Genomic DNA, 17,494 nt, shown 5'->3' on the forward strand with positions numbered 1-17,494 from the left:
TTTCTGTCAAGACTACTGAAACACTGGTTCATGCCTTCATTACTTCTAAACTTGATAACTGTAACTCTCTTCTGTTTGGCCTCCCTAAGAATGTAATTGATAAGCTCCAATCCGTCCAAAATGCTTCTGAACGTTTGATATCATCAACACGTAAACATGACCATATCACACCCGTTCTGATTGATCTACACTGGCTTCCTGTATCTCATCGAATCAAGTTTAAAATAATTCTTTTGACCTTTAAAGCACTTCATGGAATTTTTCCGGTTTACATCCAAGATCTCATCTCCATCCATCATCCATCAAGAAATCTACGTTCATCGTCTTATCTGTCACTGTCTTCATGTTCATATAACTTAAAGTCATATGGTCTTCGATCCTTCTCTGTTGCTGCTCCTCTCCTTTGGAACTCTCTACCCACTTCGCTAAGAGACATTCAAGACATTTCTTCTTTCAAGTCTTCTTTGAAAACTTATTTATTTAAACTTGCTTTTTGCTTGTAATTTTTCGTAATTTTATTTTTTTGTTAAAGCGTTATTATTATTATTATTATTATTATTATTATTATTATCCAAAAACCCACATCGGAAGGAATAAAAGCTCAAGTGAGTGTTATCTTTTGTATGAAAGAGAGTAATAAATCAATACGAACACATAGAAAAACGAGAGAAGTGAAGTGGAGAGAAGTGGACCGTAGAGGAATGGAACGAGACTAAAACGGTTAATGACATTACATTCTGCTGGGAAATCTCTTGAGAGACTATCAAAATGGTTGAAAAATCCTCTAAGAATAAGCACTTGGCATTCCTTGAAGGTTGTGCTTTGTTGTTGAAGATCTGGAAAAATAACTCGTTTTGTTTTGAGGATGCCGGCCAAGACAGGGCAGAAAAACGACAAGCCCGCTACTTTCACGATTTTTAAAAATTTAACCGAGTCTAATACTCCAAATGTTTAAGCGTTTCATTTGTGTCACTGCTGCTCGAATCTTGTGACGAAGTTTTGTCGAATTAGAGTAAAATTAGAGTTAAATCACCTCTCCCAAAGCACACGGCCTTATATCTCAAATACACATTCAATAAATTTTGGTCGCATTTGATATTTTGCTATTTGGCTCCAAAAGAACGTGTTTACAAAATATGAGCTTAAATGTGTAAAGCTGTCCTTATGGCGAAAGGCCAAAAACCGTTTTTCTGCCCTGACGCCGGCCAAAGGTCTGTACACAATCTATACAAATTTCTTACCCTGTTAACCTTGAATTACAAAAGTCAACTGAATAGAGCATACGTGATAAGCTAGTTCCGCCCTCTCTAAAACACTTGGAAACATAATGGTATTGATTGACAGTCCGCAAAAAAACTATACTGCTTGTTTCTTTGGAAATAACAAGTTAACATGCATATAATTACCGTTCTGTTTCAGGACACCAAACGAATAGTTCACATTCATTGGCTTTAGTCAAGACTGACACGATTCTCCGCGGTGTAAAAGGCACACGGCCGACCAGTAACATCGGTTTTCTACACCTTGTCATCCAATTTCCTTTGTCATCCAATTTCCTTTGTTATCAAATGCATCATCGAATGATACGGCATTTGTACGTGAAAGACAGCTTGAATACATCCAGACGTTACAAATAAACCTGGCCCATCCTTTGGTAAGCCACAATTTTTTCTCTTAAACCTTGGAAATATATTGGATAATTAGCAATTAGTCCTTGAGCACGAATGGGCTATTGACTCAGAGGCCACGAGGTTGAAAGGACTAATTGTCTCAGTCAAATTCAACTAGATGTCGGTCAAAAATATAGATGTTAACAAGTTTTGAATTAAAGTTAAATTTAATGTTTTGGTTTACAAAGCTGGCAATTTTCGCTACTAGTAGGATATAACTAATAGCCTAGTAGTAGCTCATCCAATCAGAATGCAGCATTGATGATAGATCACAGTTGGATTTGACTAGATAAAATCAGTATTTTTACACAAGTGAATGTGTAATAAATCCGGCTCGCTCATTGGTCACAATTTACGTCTCAGTATGCTCTAGATTCACCTAGAGGTGAATATAATACGCACGCGTAGGCTTGTTTGTTGATGTGTGCCGCACTTAGAGATAAAAAAGAATAAAAAAGGCAAAAGAAAACTTTTAGTTATCCATTATTTATTAAATTCACTCGTGATAAAAAGACTAAAACAATTAGACTCGCGGTTCGGTAAATATTCCCCGTTATTCACTCAATGATAATGTTAATTGATATGTACCAAGGAGAGAACTTACAAAGATGGCGTGTTTTCATTTGTCAGTAGGACGATTTTACTTCCAAATCTTGCGATAAGGTTAAAAAGATGGCGGCTCTAAATTTGTGTCTTACGGTGCTCTTTAGAGTGAAATTGTAAACATTCCACGAAATACTGGGGTGAAACACAAGAAGACAGACCTGTTGATTTGAAGATTCCTTGCGATCTTCCCATGCTGGAATGGCAAGGCTATTTGAAATTCTTATTCATAATTTCATTTATTAGAGGGGGGTAGGCTGGTGCAAATGGGGAGGGGGCCATACCTTTTTGTTCAACCAAAAATGAGGTGCTGCATGAAACTATGCAAACATTTTTGGGGGTCATGCGTTTTTAGCTAACTATTTCAGGTTTGTTATAGTGTATAAGGCCCCGTCCACACGTATCCGGAAATTTTTGTTTCCGCAATTTTTTTTTTTGCTGATACGGGTTGCGTCCACACGTGTCCGCAAATTTTTGTGTCCGTATCCGCATATTTTACGACGATAAGGACTGGACGGGATTTCTAAGTACGACGAACAATAGTTCCAATACGAGGCTAAGCCGAGGACTGGAACCAATGGACGATGCGGCGGCCATCTTGAATCGTAATGCATTATGGGTCGTCCAGGCGCCAAATGAAGCTTTCTTACAGCAATGACGTCGATTTGTATTAACAGATCACCACAAGAGAATACCAAAAAAATAAATAAATAAATAAAAGATGAATTAAGGCGGCACATCGATCCCCTTTGCCCATAAAAGAAAGACAAACAAACGAAATTTCACGTCATCTCCATGGCAAGATGGCCGCCCCATCGTGGAAGTAATCCATTTAAGAGTACTTTGAAATCCCGTTCAGTCCTAATTGGTTGCTTGGGGTGGCTAAAGGAAATCTTGCATGTTCATTTTAGGTGAAAAGAGTTCACATTCTCTGCGAAGATGACCAAGCAATGAGATTCATTAAACATCACTTCAAACTAAATGCACAGAAAATCATACTGAAGAATATTGGTCATCAATTGCTTTATAGCGACTCCTTGGCTTACGTGTCCAAACAACTGCTTTTCGAAACCTGCATTATAATGCATGCTGATATCTACATTGGGAAGGGATTCGAACGACTAGATCCAAACATTTTGAAGCAAGGAACGATTTACGCATTAACAAGACACGAAGACAGAGAACAGATGAAGGCTTGTCCTGGACTCGAGGATTTTTGTGATACCCCATTTCGAGGTTCTCATGATGCCTTTGTTATGCATTTAGTACGTCCGCTTCCTGATGAAGTACTTTCGAAAATGAACTACAGGCCCAATCTTGCAGGCGCCGAGAATGTTTTCATTTACATGCTAGAGACATATGGACATTTTCGATTCAAAAATCCTTGTTCTATTTTATATATCATCCATAATCAATGCAGAACTGGTAGGGACATGAAACACCGGCTTGTAGAAGGACAAAGGCTAGAGAGTTATCTTAAAGTACCTGGAAGGTCGGCAGGATTTTCTGGTCTTTAAAGCTGCTATGGATCTTTAAATTGTAACAGGATTAAAACGAAGGGAAATAAGCGGGCAACTACAGAATAACCCGCAAATGATATGCAGTTGTCAAAACTCTTTGTAAAACGAGCCATACAACAATAGAAGTCGTTGCTATTAACGACGGGCATATTTGCGGGGCATTCTGCAGTTATACGAAATAAGGGAATAGAAAAGATAAATTTGAATTTTTTGGTCGATTTATATCCGATACATTGCCAAAAATATGAAAGGTACTGACTGATTAGGTTTGATTGACGGCAGCGAAAAACTAAATTTCAGCGTGCAGCTCGCAGATTTAGAGTTCGCATCTTTATGAAAACTGCAGTAACCGTATCGTCTTGTTTCAAAACGCAAATGATGAATAAGCATAAATTAAAAATCAACAGCTCCACGCTAGCATTGACTTGTGTCTTTTCCTGTTTAAGGGAGAACCTGGACTCGGCCAACTGTAGGTAAGAAAACAGGACAAAACATTAATATAAGAGGGACCTTAAAGCACCTGTTGAACTATTCTTATAATAAAAGGAGGTTGACATGTTGAAATACCTAATAAGTAATAACAAGAGAAAATGAACCAAGAGAAGGAATCCCCGCGCCCCATCATGTGCACACTTTGATGCTGATACCATACCCGCGCGATAATAATGCTTCCCTTTAATGCCTCGTTTTCGAAAACGAAAAGCGCCATATTTCGTTTCGTCCCCGAGAAAAACACCGGCTTTTGTTTACTGCAAGACTGGAAGCCGCCTACCCTCAAGAAATCAACCAATCAGGTTCTTCGCTCAAAATATCTCCAAGCTAAAAATAGCATCAAAACTGTGCAAATGATGGTTACAAGGCTATATAGGTAGGATTCCTTCTCTTAGTTCATATTCTCTTGGTTATTATAGATGTTTTGTATCAACCACGTAATACTTTATTTTTAACCAAGCTTTCGGAGATAATTCTCCATTATCAGGGTATTGAAAAATAGTAATAGAGCACGAGGTAAATTCAAAAAACATAGAACACCTAATAAGTTCATTGTAACATGGAGGGCCACAGACTTGTCAGTGAAAATTGTTACGTGTTACGTATACCCTCCTTAAATAAAGCTAATTAATTGGTTGATTGAATGAATTATTGTAAATTAGATTTGATAAGGTGTGTCTGCAAGTACTCCTAGTTCTTTGTTTCATTAGATTCTTTAGAACAATCTCCGGTTGAATCAAACGTTTTATAAGGTACAACAAGCATTGCGGCTATTAAAGCGACTGCGCCGCACGGTAAGGTCTCTCTCTCTCTCCGTGTTGGACGATGGATCTATGTTGGCTGGTCATCTCTTTTCGAAAAAACCAAACTACGCAGGTACGATCGATATAAATTAGTAAAAACATTTACCTCTCTCTGACAGTGGATGAGTACGACATGACCAAGTCACGCCATCGTGACACATGTGGATATTTGTCACAAAAAATGGTCACGCCATTAAGTGCTCGTAGTACATCTAAGTCAAGCTTACTGGGGTAAAAACTGGAAATTAGAAAAAAAAATACTAGATTTAAAAAAGTTCGAGGGCAAGGTTCATATTATAATCGACGGTCAGAACTTACCCCTGGATAAAAATCACCATTTTCTTTTGTCTGCCTTGGTTAGTCGCAGAACGTCCTCCATCTGGCAATGATAAGGACTTACATTCCTCTGGACTGCCAAAATTAGAACTAGATTGCGATCCCTTGGCGTTATTCGCTGAAGAAGTGGATGACGTTTTGAGAGAAGCTTCATTTTTTAGACTTGAGGTATTTTCGTTTTCAGTAGAATCAATTTGAAGTCTCTCAACTTGTTTTGACAGCACGTCTTCAGGTGATTCTACCGGTGAGATACTACTGTTTTTAACATTTGCTGTGTTTTCTAGATGCTTTGGGTCTACAGTTGGCGGCATCAATTTGTCCTTTTCTTTGCACGATATTTCTAGGTCTTCCTCACTAGACTTCCTAACGTAGTGTGTTTGTATTCTCATATCGACTAGATCCACTTCATTCGCCTTGTTTAACTCGTCAAAAAGATTTTTCTTACACAAGATGAAATCCTTTTCCCCCTTGTCATCACCAGGCGACTTTAACGAGGTTTTCATATTTGGTGTTTCAGACAAGGAAGCATTTGTAAGTTCTTCTTCCTTGCTGTCTGGGCTGACGAAAAGTTTCTTAAAGTCAAGAGTCAGTGATTCTGTTTTGTCACTAACCTCATCTTCTCCCTGTGACACGCTATTTATATCTGTTTGTGGTGATAATGGAGATTTTGTGTTTACATTGGTTGTTCTCTGCTGTTGAAATGTTGGCGAGGTGTCATCAGGAATAGCAATTCTTTTCGTCATATTTAGTGGACTTTCTTCAGTATCACTTAAAAAAACATCACTGACATCACTTTTACCAGTAGCCGGAGTAGAATAGGAGTTTGTAATTGTAACTTGTTTGCTTGGTGTAGGTGATACATTTTCAGAAACGACTTTACTTAGTTTGGAGGAAAAATATTGTTCGAGAACTTCCAAGCCGGAAGGTGTAGCTAGATCAATGTAGCATCCGAGAAAATCCCAGTATTCTACCCAGGGAATTTCTCGTGAGTGAGCAAGACTCCTTGAAAAAAAAAAAAAACCTGTTTTCAAAGAGTGTCTTTTGTGAAGTTCATAGGTAATAATGATGGTAGGGAAGGGGTATCTTAGGTGACAAAAGCAGACGTGAACTGACTTCACCTTTGAAGAGTCTGAAACCATACTGATCATACCATGGCCCAAAAAAAGAGCGCCATGGATGAGGTCCAGATTATTTCAAAACCTTCACCAAGTGAAACTGCTGGAACAAAAGTTACCCATTTCCACCATCACCATCACCATCACCATCACCATCACCATCACCATCACCATCACCATCACCATCACCATCACCATCACCATCACCATCACCATCACCATCACCATCACCATCACCCAACAATTATGCCCCGGGACGGACTATATATATAGAAGGGGTGGGATGCTCATTGAAAATTTTGAAAGGAACCTGGGTTCGTGCTGTAGCATTTTTCTGGTTCTAAACCCAAGATAATTAAATTTGGCCAAAAGAAGAAAGAAATATTCCCAGAAATCGTATGTTTTTAGATTTTCGGATGTCTTCCATTTTGGCAGGAAAATGACCTCATCAACATGTTACGAAAAATTAAACTTTAAACTATGAAAGTTCTTGATGAGAGAATCTCAAAACTACAATCCAAAGGAATATTGCATGCATTGATCCAAAGGTATGAATTTTTAAATACCGGTTATTCAGCAATTTTGTTACTATATTTAAAAACGAGATGGCAGATGTTTGAATGTATAAAAAATGCATAATCCATACGTTCAACAATCTTTTACGATAGTTTTTCTGTACCTTCCAATTCTTTCCAAACCACGTGTGCAGTCACCTCTCTTGATGTCCGCATATTTTCTTCTCTCTTCTGGGTTGGATGGCGGGGTCTTCCATTTAAGGTGGAAGTCAAATGCCTGTAACAAATGGTCAAAAATATTTACAACATTTGCAAAAACATGATGTAATATATGTGTCCTTTTACTTGTGAAAAGGAGAAAAAAACAACAGACCATCTTTTTAATGAACACAGATCAGCTTTAGACCAGGTTTAGTCTAATTAATTATGCTAATTGTATTGTTTTCTATTCAGCTTTATAAAATAACTGTTCTAAATCTCACACTCTGATTGGTTGGGAGTGCAAGCTTTATGAGACCACACAGAATGCGCTTGCACTTTCAGTTTGGTCATTCATGTAATTTGTATTGTATAAAAGAAATAAAAAACTTTCTTGCTATGCTGTGTGGGTGGATGCTACGAGTTTTGCTTCTCCTAACACTTCTCTTGTGTTCTGCCAATCCCTGCGTGCTTTACAACTGCACACAGCATGCGTACACGTTTTTTATTTCTTTATTAATTAGTGCTATCTAGAGCTAAATAATTTAAAGTATTGCATATTGCTTTAGTGTTTGCACTCTAGCTTATCCATAAATGCCATTAAAAGTCTGTGGGATTTCAGAACATTGCTAACATTCAAGTTCCACACTCTTTACGTGGGCCTTTTTCATATGGTTTACGGTCATGACGCCCCCTTGTCATGACGCCCCCAGTTATGACGCCCCCACATATACCATAACGCCCCCAGTCTGTACTACCATGACGCCCCCAGCGTAAACCATGACGCCCCTAGTCTCTATTATCACTTATTTAATAAGAAGTTTAACAATATTTCATAGTATAAATCCAAGAACAACAAAAAAATAATGAAAAGGAAAAAAGTTGACAACAAAATTTCGTAAGTCCGATAAATTATTTGTAATTCAAGTTAGTATGCCGTAGTTGCCGTAAGAACGCTAGTGATTTGCAACATGATTCCATGATTCCATGCAGTTTGATTCCAGCATGGGTGGCCTTGCATTTAAGTGCTTGAGAATAAGTTATATGAGTTAAACAACTTTTTTTATTTTCATGAGAACAAACATGGCTGCCATGTGATAAACCTAACTTTTGTACTCAATGTGCTTCTAAGATGAGGTAGGATACACCAAATTGAAAAGACGTTGTTGGGTTCGAGAAGGTCATATCATTGAACCTAAGACCGAAAAGGATTTTGGGTACTCTGAAATGTGTATTATAATTGCATTTAGACATGTAAAAATGCACAGTAGAGCAAAGTCGGTTAGCCTACATAGATTAACATGCCAAAGCCATTCTCCAAAGATTTACGCTGGAGAGTTGTTTGGCTGTGGTATTTTGTCTTCCCATGCTCCCCTTTGGTCTTAGCTTTGATGATATAACCTTTTTTTGAACCCGACAACATTTTTTCAATCAGGTGTATATATCTTTGGTCATGACATAATTACCTGTTTGGGTGACATTGGCCCAGCATATGCCTTAACAGTTACTCTGGGATCAACGGGACTATGTAACCCAGAAGAAGAATAAGATGGAGTTCTTTTTCCTTTGCTGTGGAAGTCTGGAGACCACGGTTCCCCAATTCTTGGAGGTGTGGCATCTCCCTCTGAGCCAAACACGGGTACATAATAGTTATCTAAAAAAAGCACAAAGAAAGGTTATATATATTGTAACTTTAGACTTCCAATTGTAAAAAGAAAGCTTAACCCTTTGACTACTAAGGTCCAACCACATTATTCTGCCTGTGTTCCTAGAGCTGTTCCAAAAGTTGACCAAAAATTGTGCTCACAATCATTTATGTGAAGTTTCTGGATTTGGATTGAATAATACCTCAAGTATGACAACTGAACAATGGGTTACAGTAGGGTATTTTCTTGGGTGGAAACAGGCTGATGAAAAATAATGATAATTTTCGGCCTGTTTTGGCCAGCTCAGGAAGCTCAACAGATTTTGTAATGGCCTGATTTGGCCTTTTTAGTAGCCAAAGGGACAAACTGCCTTATTTGTACAATAACTTATGAGTAGGGTGTCAAAAAAAAGACAAAGTTTAATGGCTAAAAATATTGGCAATGTATAGGTTTGACAGTGAAGTGTAACAATGTAAATATATGTCAGTGAGATCTCTCGTCATTGCAATAAATAATATTGTAACGTATTTCCATGAGATCTGTTTAAATGAAATACAGTACCAACAGTGGCTGATATTGTTTCCTGAAGTAGAGCTTTGCTCTGTTGGGCTTTCCTACCCATTTTTCCTGCTCATAATGGCTGATGGCACAAGAAAATGAGGCCAACCAGTCACCTTGCAAGGTTGAGCAAGTCTGCTCATTCAAAATAAAGGTGAATAGCATAAATTCAGGTCAAAACAAAAGGTCAATTTCTATACTTTTCTTCTATATGTATTTTCAATGTTGTGGGATAATATAAATGTAGTTATACAATGCTTTTGTGTTTATACAAGTGCCTCATGGGATATTCCTCAAAACCATCGCATATTTAACAATTAGACTACGGGGTTGAGTTTTCTATGAGTCAATAGATAATAGACTCATGAAAAAAGAGAACGAGTAATCTTATTGTTTTAACATAAACCTACTAGCTAATAATATAAGAACAAGTAAATTACGAGCCTTAGATGAAACGACTGAAGAAGAGTGCCATACAAGCCTTTCACAACTTCAAGTCGTGTAAAAAATGAGCCAGCTCAACTAGAAACTGTGGACAGCTGTTTCGGCCTGTATTGGGCCTCGTCAGCACAGTGTATCTAGTGAGCTGGCAATCCCACGAAAAAGTAGTACTAGATAGATGTGGAAGTGCGCCGTGTGGGATGGGCTCGGATATCAAATAATGTTCTTATTTGATATCCGAGCCCATCCCACACGGCGCACTTCCACATCTATCTAGTACTACTTTTTCGTGGGATTGCCAGCTCACTAGATACACTGTGCTGACGAGGCCCAATACAGGCCGAAACAGCTGTCCACAGTTTCTAGTTGAGCTGGCTCATTTTTTACGCGACTTGAAGTTGTGAAAGGCTTGTATGGCACTCTTCTTCAGTCGTTTCATCTAAGGCTCGTAATTTACTTATTACGCATGTTCTTATTTGATATCCGAGCCCATCCCACACGGCGCACTGCCACATCTATCTAGCTAATAATATAGTATTGACAACAAAAAATGACACTGAAAGCTTTACTGTACAAAGCGACGATCAACCGGCAGCACTGGGTTTTCCTTCATCTTTGCAAACTCGACACGATGTCCTGCTCTATTTCTATGGCTTTTTGTCTCTATTATCACACTCAAAACTCTTTTTCCAAGATTTTTATCAGTTCTTGGGATCATTTTTCTAATTAATGAGTGATAAACTGAACAGATTTATTTTCAAATATTTTGTTATCAGATCATTCAAGGTCATGCCATGTTTACAATTCTCTTAAGATTCTTGTCAGTTAACTATCACTTTTTTTATTGTTTCGTCTGTTCTTACCGTTTAAAATTCTTCTTGAATATATGTGAATAAGTTGTCTTTTGGATTTTTTTCTGTTCTTTGAGGAAATCTTTTAAAATGCCATCGTTATCAGTTGTTTGTCCGTCGCAAGTTTGCACATGAAAATCTCAGTGAAATCTAACGCCCGCTTTTTCGTGTTCAAAATTGCCATAATTCTTTAGTTTTTGATTTATCTGTACGGTCCAAAACCTCCATTACTTTCCTTGATAGTATCTTTTATTTTCTACAATCGATTTTTAAATAGTTTTTAGAGAACAAGCAGAGATTTTGACAAAACTTGAGCATTCATTTGTTTGTTTTTCGCTACTCGCTATCTATCACAGGATAGATAGTGAGTACGTTAGCCAATCAGATTGCAGGATTCGTTATAGTATGCTAGTAGGTTTATGCTAAAACTATATATTCTAATTAAGTTTTTTTTCTATACCTTCCAATAAATGTTTGATATGATTTTTAACTTGAATAACACTGGTTTGTGAGGTACACCTTGAGCAAGCAACCTGAAAAATAATACAATACTGTCAGTGGTGAATTATCCATTTAACTGTTCTTGTTTTTACAACTCTTACTCATGGGGTTTTAGGTTTTATTCCTGGACTCAACTTGACACGAGAAAATAAAAATGGTTTTCTCTGATTGGCTGGATGTAAGATCCTGCTATTATTAATATAATGCCTTGTGCAAAATAAATTCATCCAATCAGGGATGCATTTGAAGATTGGAACAATGTCTGACTCAGAAAAATCTGAGCCCCAGACGATTAGAGCATCCAACTAGTATCAGGAGGGTCATGGGTTCGATTCCCGTCTGGGGCTCAGATTTTTCTGAGTCAGAAGTTGTTCCAATCTTCTTTCATATGTTATTCTATTAACGTTATTATATGTTATTCTATTAATGTTATTCTATTCCTTTAACGCAGGTATGCATTACCACAAATAATCATGACTAGATTTTGAGAATTGAAATAATGGCAGGTCATCAAACGATGCAGGAAGTGGATCTAGGGAGGGGTGCAGGGGACACAGCACAACCCCCCCCCCCCCAGATGAGCTGACATCTAGTGTATCATTGGTGTTTGAGTTTGTAAGCAAAGGGTGCACCCCTCCAAAAACGAAAATTCTGGATGTTGCACCCCCTCCTAGAAAAGATCCTGGATCTGCCCCTGCAATGTTCGGCCAGAATTTGAACCTGTCTGGTTAAATTTTTGCCTTGCCGGTCATTTTGACCAGTAACATTAACCCAGAAACAAGGTATAACTGAGCTTAAACTAATTTGGCCAGTCATCATGACTGATTGACTAACTTACCGACTGACTGACTGACTGACTGACTGGCTTTGTTTTAATTAAGCCCTGGATGTTACTGTGCAGAAATTTCAACCGGGGCCACTTTGACAAACTGTTATCATTAACCAATCATATTGCTATGTTTAGTTCAATATTTTTAACCAGCCAATCAGATGGATATATCACATTGATATAATAAGAGAGTGAGAATGTGATAATCTGATTGGCCAACGCTGTTATCAGTTCAATCTCAGTCTAGTTTAGTGTCATCTGATTGGTCAGTCTTATTCAAGTTGTCCCGATTAGTGTGTCCGCACATTAAAGTCACATGACACAAAGTTTTGACACTTCAAACTAAGCTGGAAATAACATGCAGTAATACAATCATATAGTGAGTGTAAATAAACAAACCTGATTGGGCGTATCTCCATACTTGTTTCTTGGACCAACGTTTGTCAATGGATGACTTACTAAGTATTCTACCACATCAATGTGGCCAAATTTACAAGCAAAATGCAATGGTGTCTCAAAATTCTGAAATTTAAAAATGCAACTGTTTATAAGCCTTTTCATAGTTTAAGAATTGATTCCACTGCGCATGCGATTTTCTCACCTTCTTTTGTTAAATTAAGAACAAAAGAAGGTTTAGACAAAAGGTGAGAAATTCAGGATAAAATCGCATGCACAGTGGAATCGATTCTTTAACCATGAAAAGGCTTATTATATTATACTGTAGGGACTCCAAAAATTATTTTCAATTTTGCTCTGTAAGATCCAATAAAGTTATTTAGTTCATAAATTAATTAGTTACTTAGAGTGCAAAAAATATAACCGTGAAACTTTAGTGATACTAAATAGTGCAATTTTACGCAAATTCTATTATTTTCTATTGTTTAATTAGCGCTATTTTGTACTATTTAGCAATTAGTGTTTCACAGATTAATTGTTTGCACTCTGTTTGATGAATTAATAATGATAAGCATAGATTTATAAATTTTCTAATCATTAATCAGCAGGTGGGGATTTTTCAGTTTTTGTGCTGATTCTGTGTAGACCCGTTGCAGAATATTGCCAATACAATGCTGAGGAGGAAACAATATAATTTTACTCTCACGAGAATTTCAATTATATTTTTTGTCCTCTGAATCGATCATATCTGGGAAGTGCCGCCAGAGTTTTAATGGCCATAGTTTCTTTCTTCAATTTGTTTTTAAGCCCTTTCAAATTGTTAGACCCCCTCCTCACCGACCCGTCCCCCAAAGGGGACAAAAATGTTCAGCCAATAAAAATAACTTTCTGTTTCAATTACATGTAGTAGTTTATATTCCCTGAAAACCAAATGGATATTAATCATGGGAATAAATAAGGTAAGATATAATATTGCTTATCATATTATAATACTGAATGAATCTCACCCCTTTATCTGGCGTATTCAGATACAAATCTACCAATACTTGTTTTCTTTCAAAGCTCGTTTGTGAAACAGTGTTCTTGTCAACTGACAAATATTTCTTCCAAAACTCATCGCTTTCCAAGGTTTCAACGATTAACTTACAAATGTTTGGCTTGTTCTCTTTTGCTGCTACATGCATAGCATTGTATCGAAATCCTTCTTGTAGTATAACTGGAGTATCTCCAGAACTTATCAGATACTTTGGGTTACTATTGATGAAATCTAAAAACTCCTGTGAACTGCCCTTTTCGATTATTTTACGAAACTTTACGAGTTCTTGCGGCTTCGGGTTCTTGAATGAACTCGCAGGGTCTGTTACTTTTGGAACACTAGATAAAGAGCCGTTGGATGCGTTTAAACCAGATGATAACGAAAATACCTCTGCTTCGTGTCTAGTTTTGAAAGGTTTGAACCTTGCCGCTTTATCTTTCAGTTTCTTTACAGCTTCTAATGCGTCATGTTTCGTAGTGTAAACGGTTGGTACACGAGTTGCGCTTTCGTCGATACTATTCCTATCAAAAGATACGCCATAATAGAAGGAGGCGCTGCTGGAATGAGAGTTCTTCCCTTGATTTTCAGTTGATATAAAGTCTGTTGTATCTGTGGAGGGAAGCTGCGAATCAACATCTTCATCACAAGAAATAACACGAATTTCTTCTATGTCGGGATTTAACTTCTCGCCACGTGCCTTTGCTAACTTTTTTTCGAAGATGTTTCTTGTCGTGGGAGTAATTGGGCCTGTTTTGAGGCCGAATGCCCGCAATTCTGCCAGTAATTCGTCTGCAGTAAGCGCAGAAATTTCAAGTTTGTCCGCCATCTTGAATTTTAGGCGGGCCCAGGCTCCAAATCAACACAGGAAACCCACTCTTCAAACTACTGATTGACAAAAAGTGCCGTGATAGAGTACCAGAAAAATTAAATTTACAATGTAGAATATTGGAGAAAAATCCAATCTTGATTTTACCTTTTCAGCGACCTCAACCAGTAAAAATAAATGAAAATTCCCATTTTTTTAGATTGAGATTTCCATTATGGCAGCTTTATTTCTTATTCCAAGAGATCATGTTTCAAAACTTAAAAAGAGGCAAATCCTAATATTAAAAAAAAAATAATCCTCTATGGACCTTGATCTTAAAACTATTCCCTCGTTTTTCTTTTTCGCGAAAAACGATCTTATTACTATTTCCGGTGTCCCCAGAAATTTCCCATAAAAATATTATTCAAAATCTCAACCCTAGTTAGCCAATGACAAGAAGCTATTTTATCACATGATCAGACGGGAAGGAATCGGGAAGCCATTTCAAGAGCGACGGTCTTGCAGAACGTTGCGATTGTGTTTTTATTATTGACTATAATATTCAAACCAACAATGTTGCAGCTTTTTAAACGCCTACTATCTCCAAAGAAATCGTATTCATGTTCTGAGGAATTGGAAGAAAAAGAAACGAACGCTTTAGAACTAAAGTCAGCTAGGTTTCAACATTGCGGCGATCACCAAAGCTCTGTTATCTTTGCACAAGACGTAAAAAAAAGAAGCGAAGAGACGGTTGCAATCAATCCTTTCGAGTCTTTGAACATTCTTTCACAAGGGAAGCTTAAAATGAAAGAGTTTACAGGTAATTTATACTAGTCTTGTCTTACTTAACTGTCGAACACTTTCCCGATAATTCAAACCAACATGGCGGACTCCAAGAAGCTTGTTCGACTCGCACTCAAGGCCACTAAGACTCGACAATATTCCTTTATGGCCGTAAATTACGAACGATTTTACGGAAATCTAATATTTTTTACTTTGAAGTTGAATGAATCACATTAATTGTACAAATTGGAATAAGATTTTGTCACTTTCATGTAAACTTCATTTCTTGTACTTGTTTTTGTACTTGTAGATGAACAACAAGAGAGAAAATCCGACTCGAAGGCACAAGAATCCGTCCTTCAGACACGAAAACCAGGCCATCAGAGTATGACATGGAACGACGCGTAAGTGGAACAGAATTTTTGGCTAATAATTACGAATTTTGAATATGAATATAAATATTTTTAATTTTAACATTTTCTGAAATAAAATCAAAGGTATTCTGTAGATCTAAGGGGAATCCCCAAAAACATCACAAGACTAGTTTTAATTGAAATTCAGTTAGTGAGAGCCTCATATTATTTCTCTTATTTTCTATGTGTACGAAGGTATTCTATAAGCAACAGCTTTTACTTTAAAATATTGGAAATCTCATTCTTGGAAAGGATTCACAAAATATCTTTTTTTATGTAGAAATATCATATTCCCCTGTTGAAAGAACATAGAACATAGAAAATAGAAAATGCTTTGACAAACAGTGCATTGTGCTCCTAGATCATGATTAGATTACTGTAAAAAGCTCAGTGCTGTATATGCTTGTGTTGCTACAACCATGATTTGTTTTTTAGAATTTTGATTGGCTAATTTTTTTTAATCATGCAATGTGATAAGTCTGGCAGTGCCATAACATTGGCATATAAGCAGGGTTTAAAATAACAGTCAGCCATCAGAAAATGTCCGACCAGGAATACCGGTCTTTTCAATCCACAGACTGTCTTTTCCATCCAGGTCTTTTTGATCTACCTATGTACAAGTGCTTTCGATCCACATACATATGCATTCGATCCACTTATATACACGTTTGATCCAACACAGTTATAAAATATTTATTAGACATTTAGGCATCACTTAAGAGTGTTTTCTTTTGGTAAAATCACAGAAGAAGTTCCAATGAGTGAACCAAGTATCATGTGTGATCGAGTATGTGTGACTGATCAATGTGTTATCACTTACAAAGTATTTTGTTTTTCGGTTTTATATGTTCGTTAGCCCCCACATTCACTTCCAACGGAAAGTCTTTAGCCAAAAAAAAAGTTTTTTCTCTTCATGAATATAAATCTCCTATTGAATAAAGTAAGGGAAACATCATGAATGATATAAAAACTTTAGATGTGAATGAATAACTGTTATGTGACAACAAGAGTGTTTAGGACTCGCCAATGAAACTCGTCAAACTACTTGATTTGTTTAAGATTATTTGCTTGTTTTCCAAAATCTTGAGTACGAAAACAGCTTTTTTCTCCAGGAATATTTGTGTTAAAAACTCACAGCAAATAAAGTAAGGGAAACATCACGAATGAGTTAAAAACTTTAAAGCTTTGAGTGACAAAAAGATGCACCGACGGTTAATTTTGTTGTTTGGATGCGAAGGATACTAAGATTGATGTGAAGTTTCTTTTAACTGAAGCGAACTGTATAAGTTTTTACTAACAAATAGTTTCAGAAATCAACTGGTTTTCATTTTAATTTAGATGTTGATTTACTTTAATACTGAAAAACTTTAATATAATAGTATGTGAAGCACATTAAAAATAACCAATGAATTGAACAGCATTTTGTTCGAAGATGAAAGTCATTTCGATCCAAAACTATTTGATTGATTACAAAAATAGTGTTATCATATTATAAACTTGGCTTTTGATATTCCCACTTCATGTCGAGATACAGTCATTAGATACTATAAATGCAAATTCAAAGTAATGTCCTACTATTTAAGACAGTTGGAAGGTGTTTGTTTGAAAAATTCCATGACACCGATGTATGTAATCATCATGCCCAGCCAAACTCATAGTCCAGCGCACATAGTTTCCATTTCTTTTCTAATCCTAATCTTTTAGTCGTTATTCATACATTTAATAACTTTTTTAACAATACTCTTTTACATTTTGGATATACACAGCATATAGGACTTGTTAATATATGCTTTATTTATATATGTGGGTCAAATGTATATATCGGTGGATCGAAAGTGTGTATAGGTGGATTGAAAAGACCTGGATCGAAAAGACTGGTTACCCCAACAAGAACTAGAAATTGTCTGGCCTAATCTTTGCCTTGCTGGTAATTTTTACCAGTATTCTTAAGCCAGCAATGAAGCTATACCTAATTTGGCTGGT

At 36.8% G+C, this 17,494-nt stretch overlaps 3 protein-coding genes across 5 annotated transcripts in view; 2 read left to right on the top strand and 1 right to left on the bottom strand.

Moving 5' to 3' along the window:
- Nucleotides 1-1,507: 1,507 nt before the first annotated feature.
- On the top strand, nucleotides 1,508-4,922 carry LOC148906829 (uncharacterized; the record flags this gene model as incomplete). Its single annotated transcript, XM_031713129.2, has 2 exons — nucleotides 1,508-1,654; nucleotides 3,185-4,922. Coding segments are annotated over 2 exons (753 nt in total), but the record flags the coding sequence as incomplete, so codon positions are not given.
- LOC116303563 (ankyrin repeat and LEM domain-containing protein 2) lies at nucleotides 3,282-14,347 on the bottom strand. The gene is made up of 8 exons (XM_031713125.2): nucleotides 13,482-14,347; nucleotides 12,478-12,600; nucleotides 11,209-11,281; nucleotides 8,719-8,906; nucleotides 7,219-7,331; nucleotides 5,407-6,426; nucleotides 5,195-5,326; nucleotides 3,282-4,260 (listed from the first exon to the last, which is right to left on the bottom strand). The coding sequence occupies exons 1-8, from the start codon at nucleotides 14,334-14,336 to the stop codon at nucleotides 4,194-4,196; spliced, it is 2,571 nt and encodes an 856-aa protein (XP_031568985.2). The 5' UTR covers nucleotides 14,337-14,347; the 3' UTR covers nucleotides 3,282-4,193.
- Nucleotides 13,380-17,494, top strand: part of LOC116303561 (uncharacterized) — a 34,078-nt gene continuing 29,963 nt past the window's right edge. For 2 of the 3 annotated variants that reach the window (XM_089036783.1, XM_089036785.1), the window contains exons 1-2: nucleotides 14,803-15,135; nucleotides 15,409-15,502. In XM_089036783.1, coding sequence (XP_088892909.1) covers nucleotides 14,889-15,135; nucleotides 15,409-15,502 — 341 coding nt within the window. In that variant the 5' untranslated portion in view covers nucleotides 14,803-14,888. Of the gene's footprint in view, nucleotides 13,434-14,802; nucleotides 15,136-15,408; nucleotides 15,503-17,494 lie in introns of those variants that run through there. The other variant, XM_089036784.1, reaches the window with a different exon arrangement.

Source organism: Actinia tenebrosa, unplaced genomic scaffold, assembly GCF_029948245.1.
Source record: "Actinia tenebrosa isolate PJP-AT-01 unplaced genomic scaffold, QUT_ActTen_1.0 PGA_scaffold4__44_contigs__length_22323623, whole genome shotgun sequence".
Lineage (NCBI taxonomy): Eukaryota > Metazoa > Cnidaria > Anthozoa > Actiniaria > Actiniidae > Actinia > Actinia tenebrosa.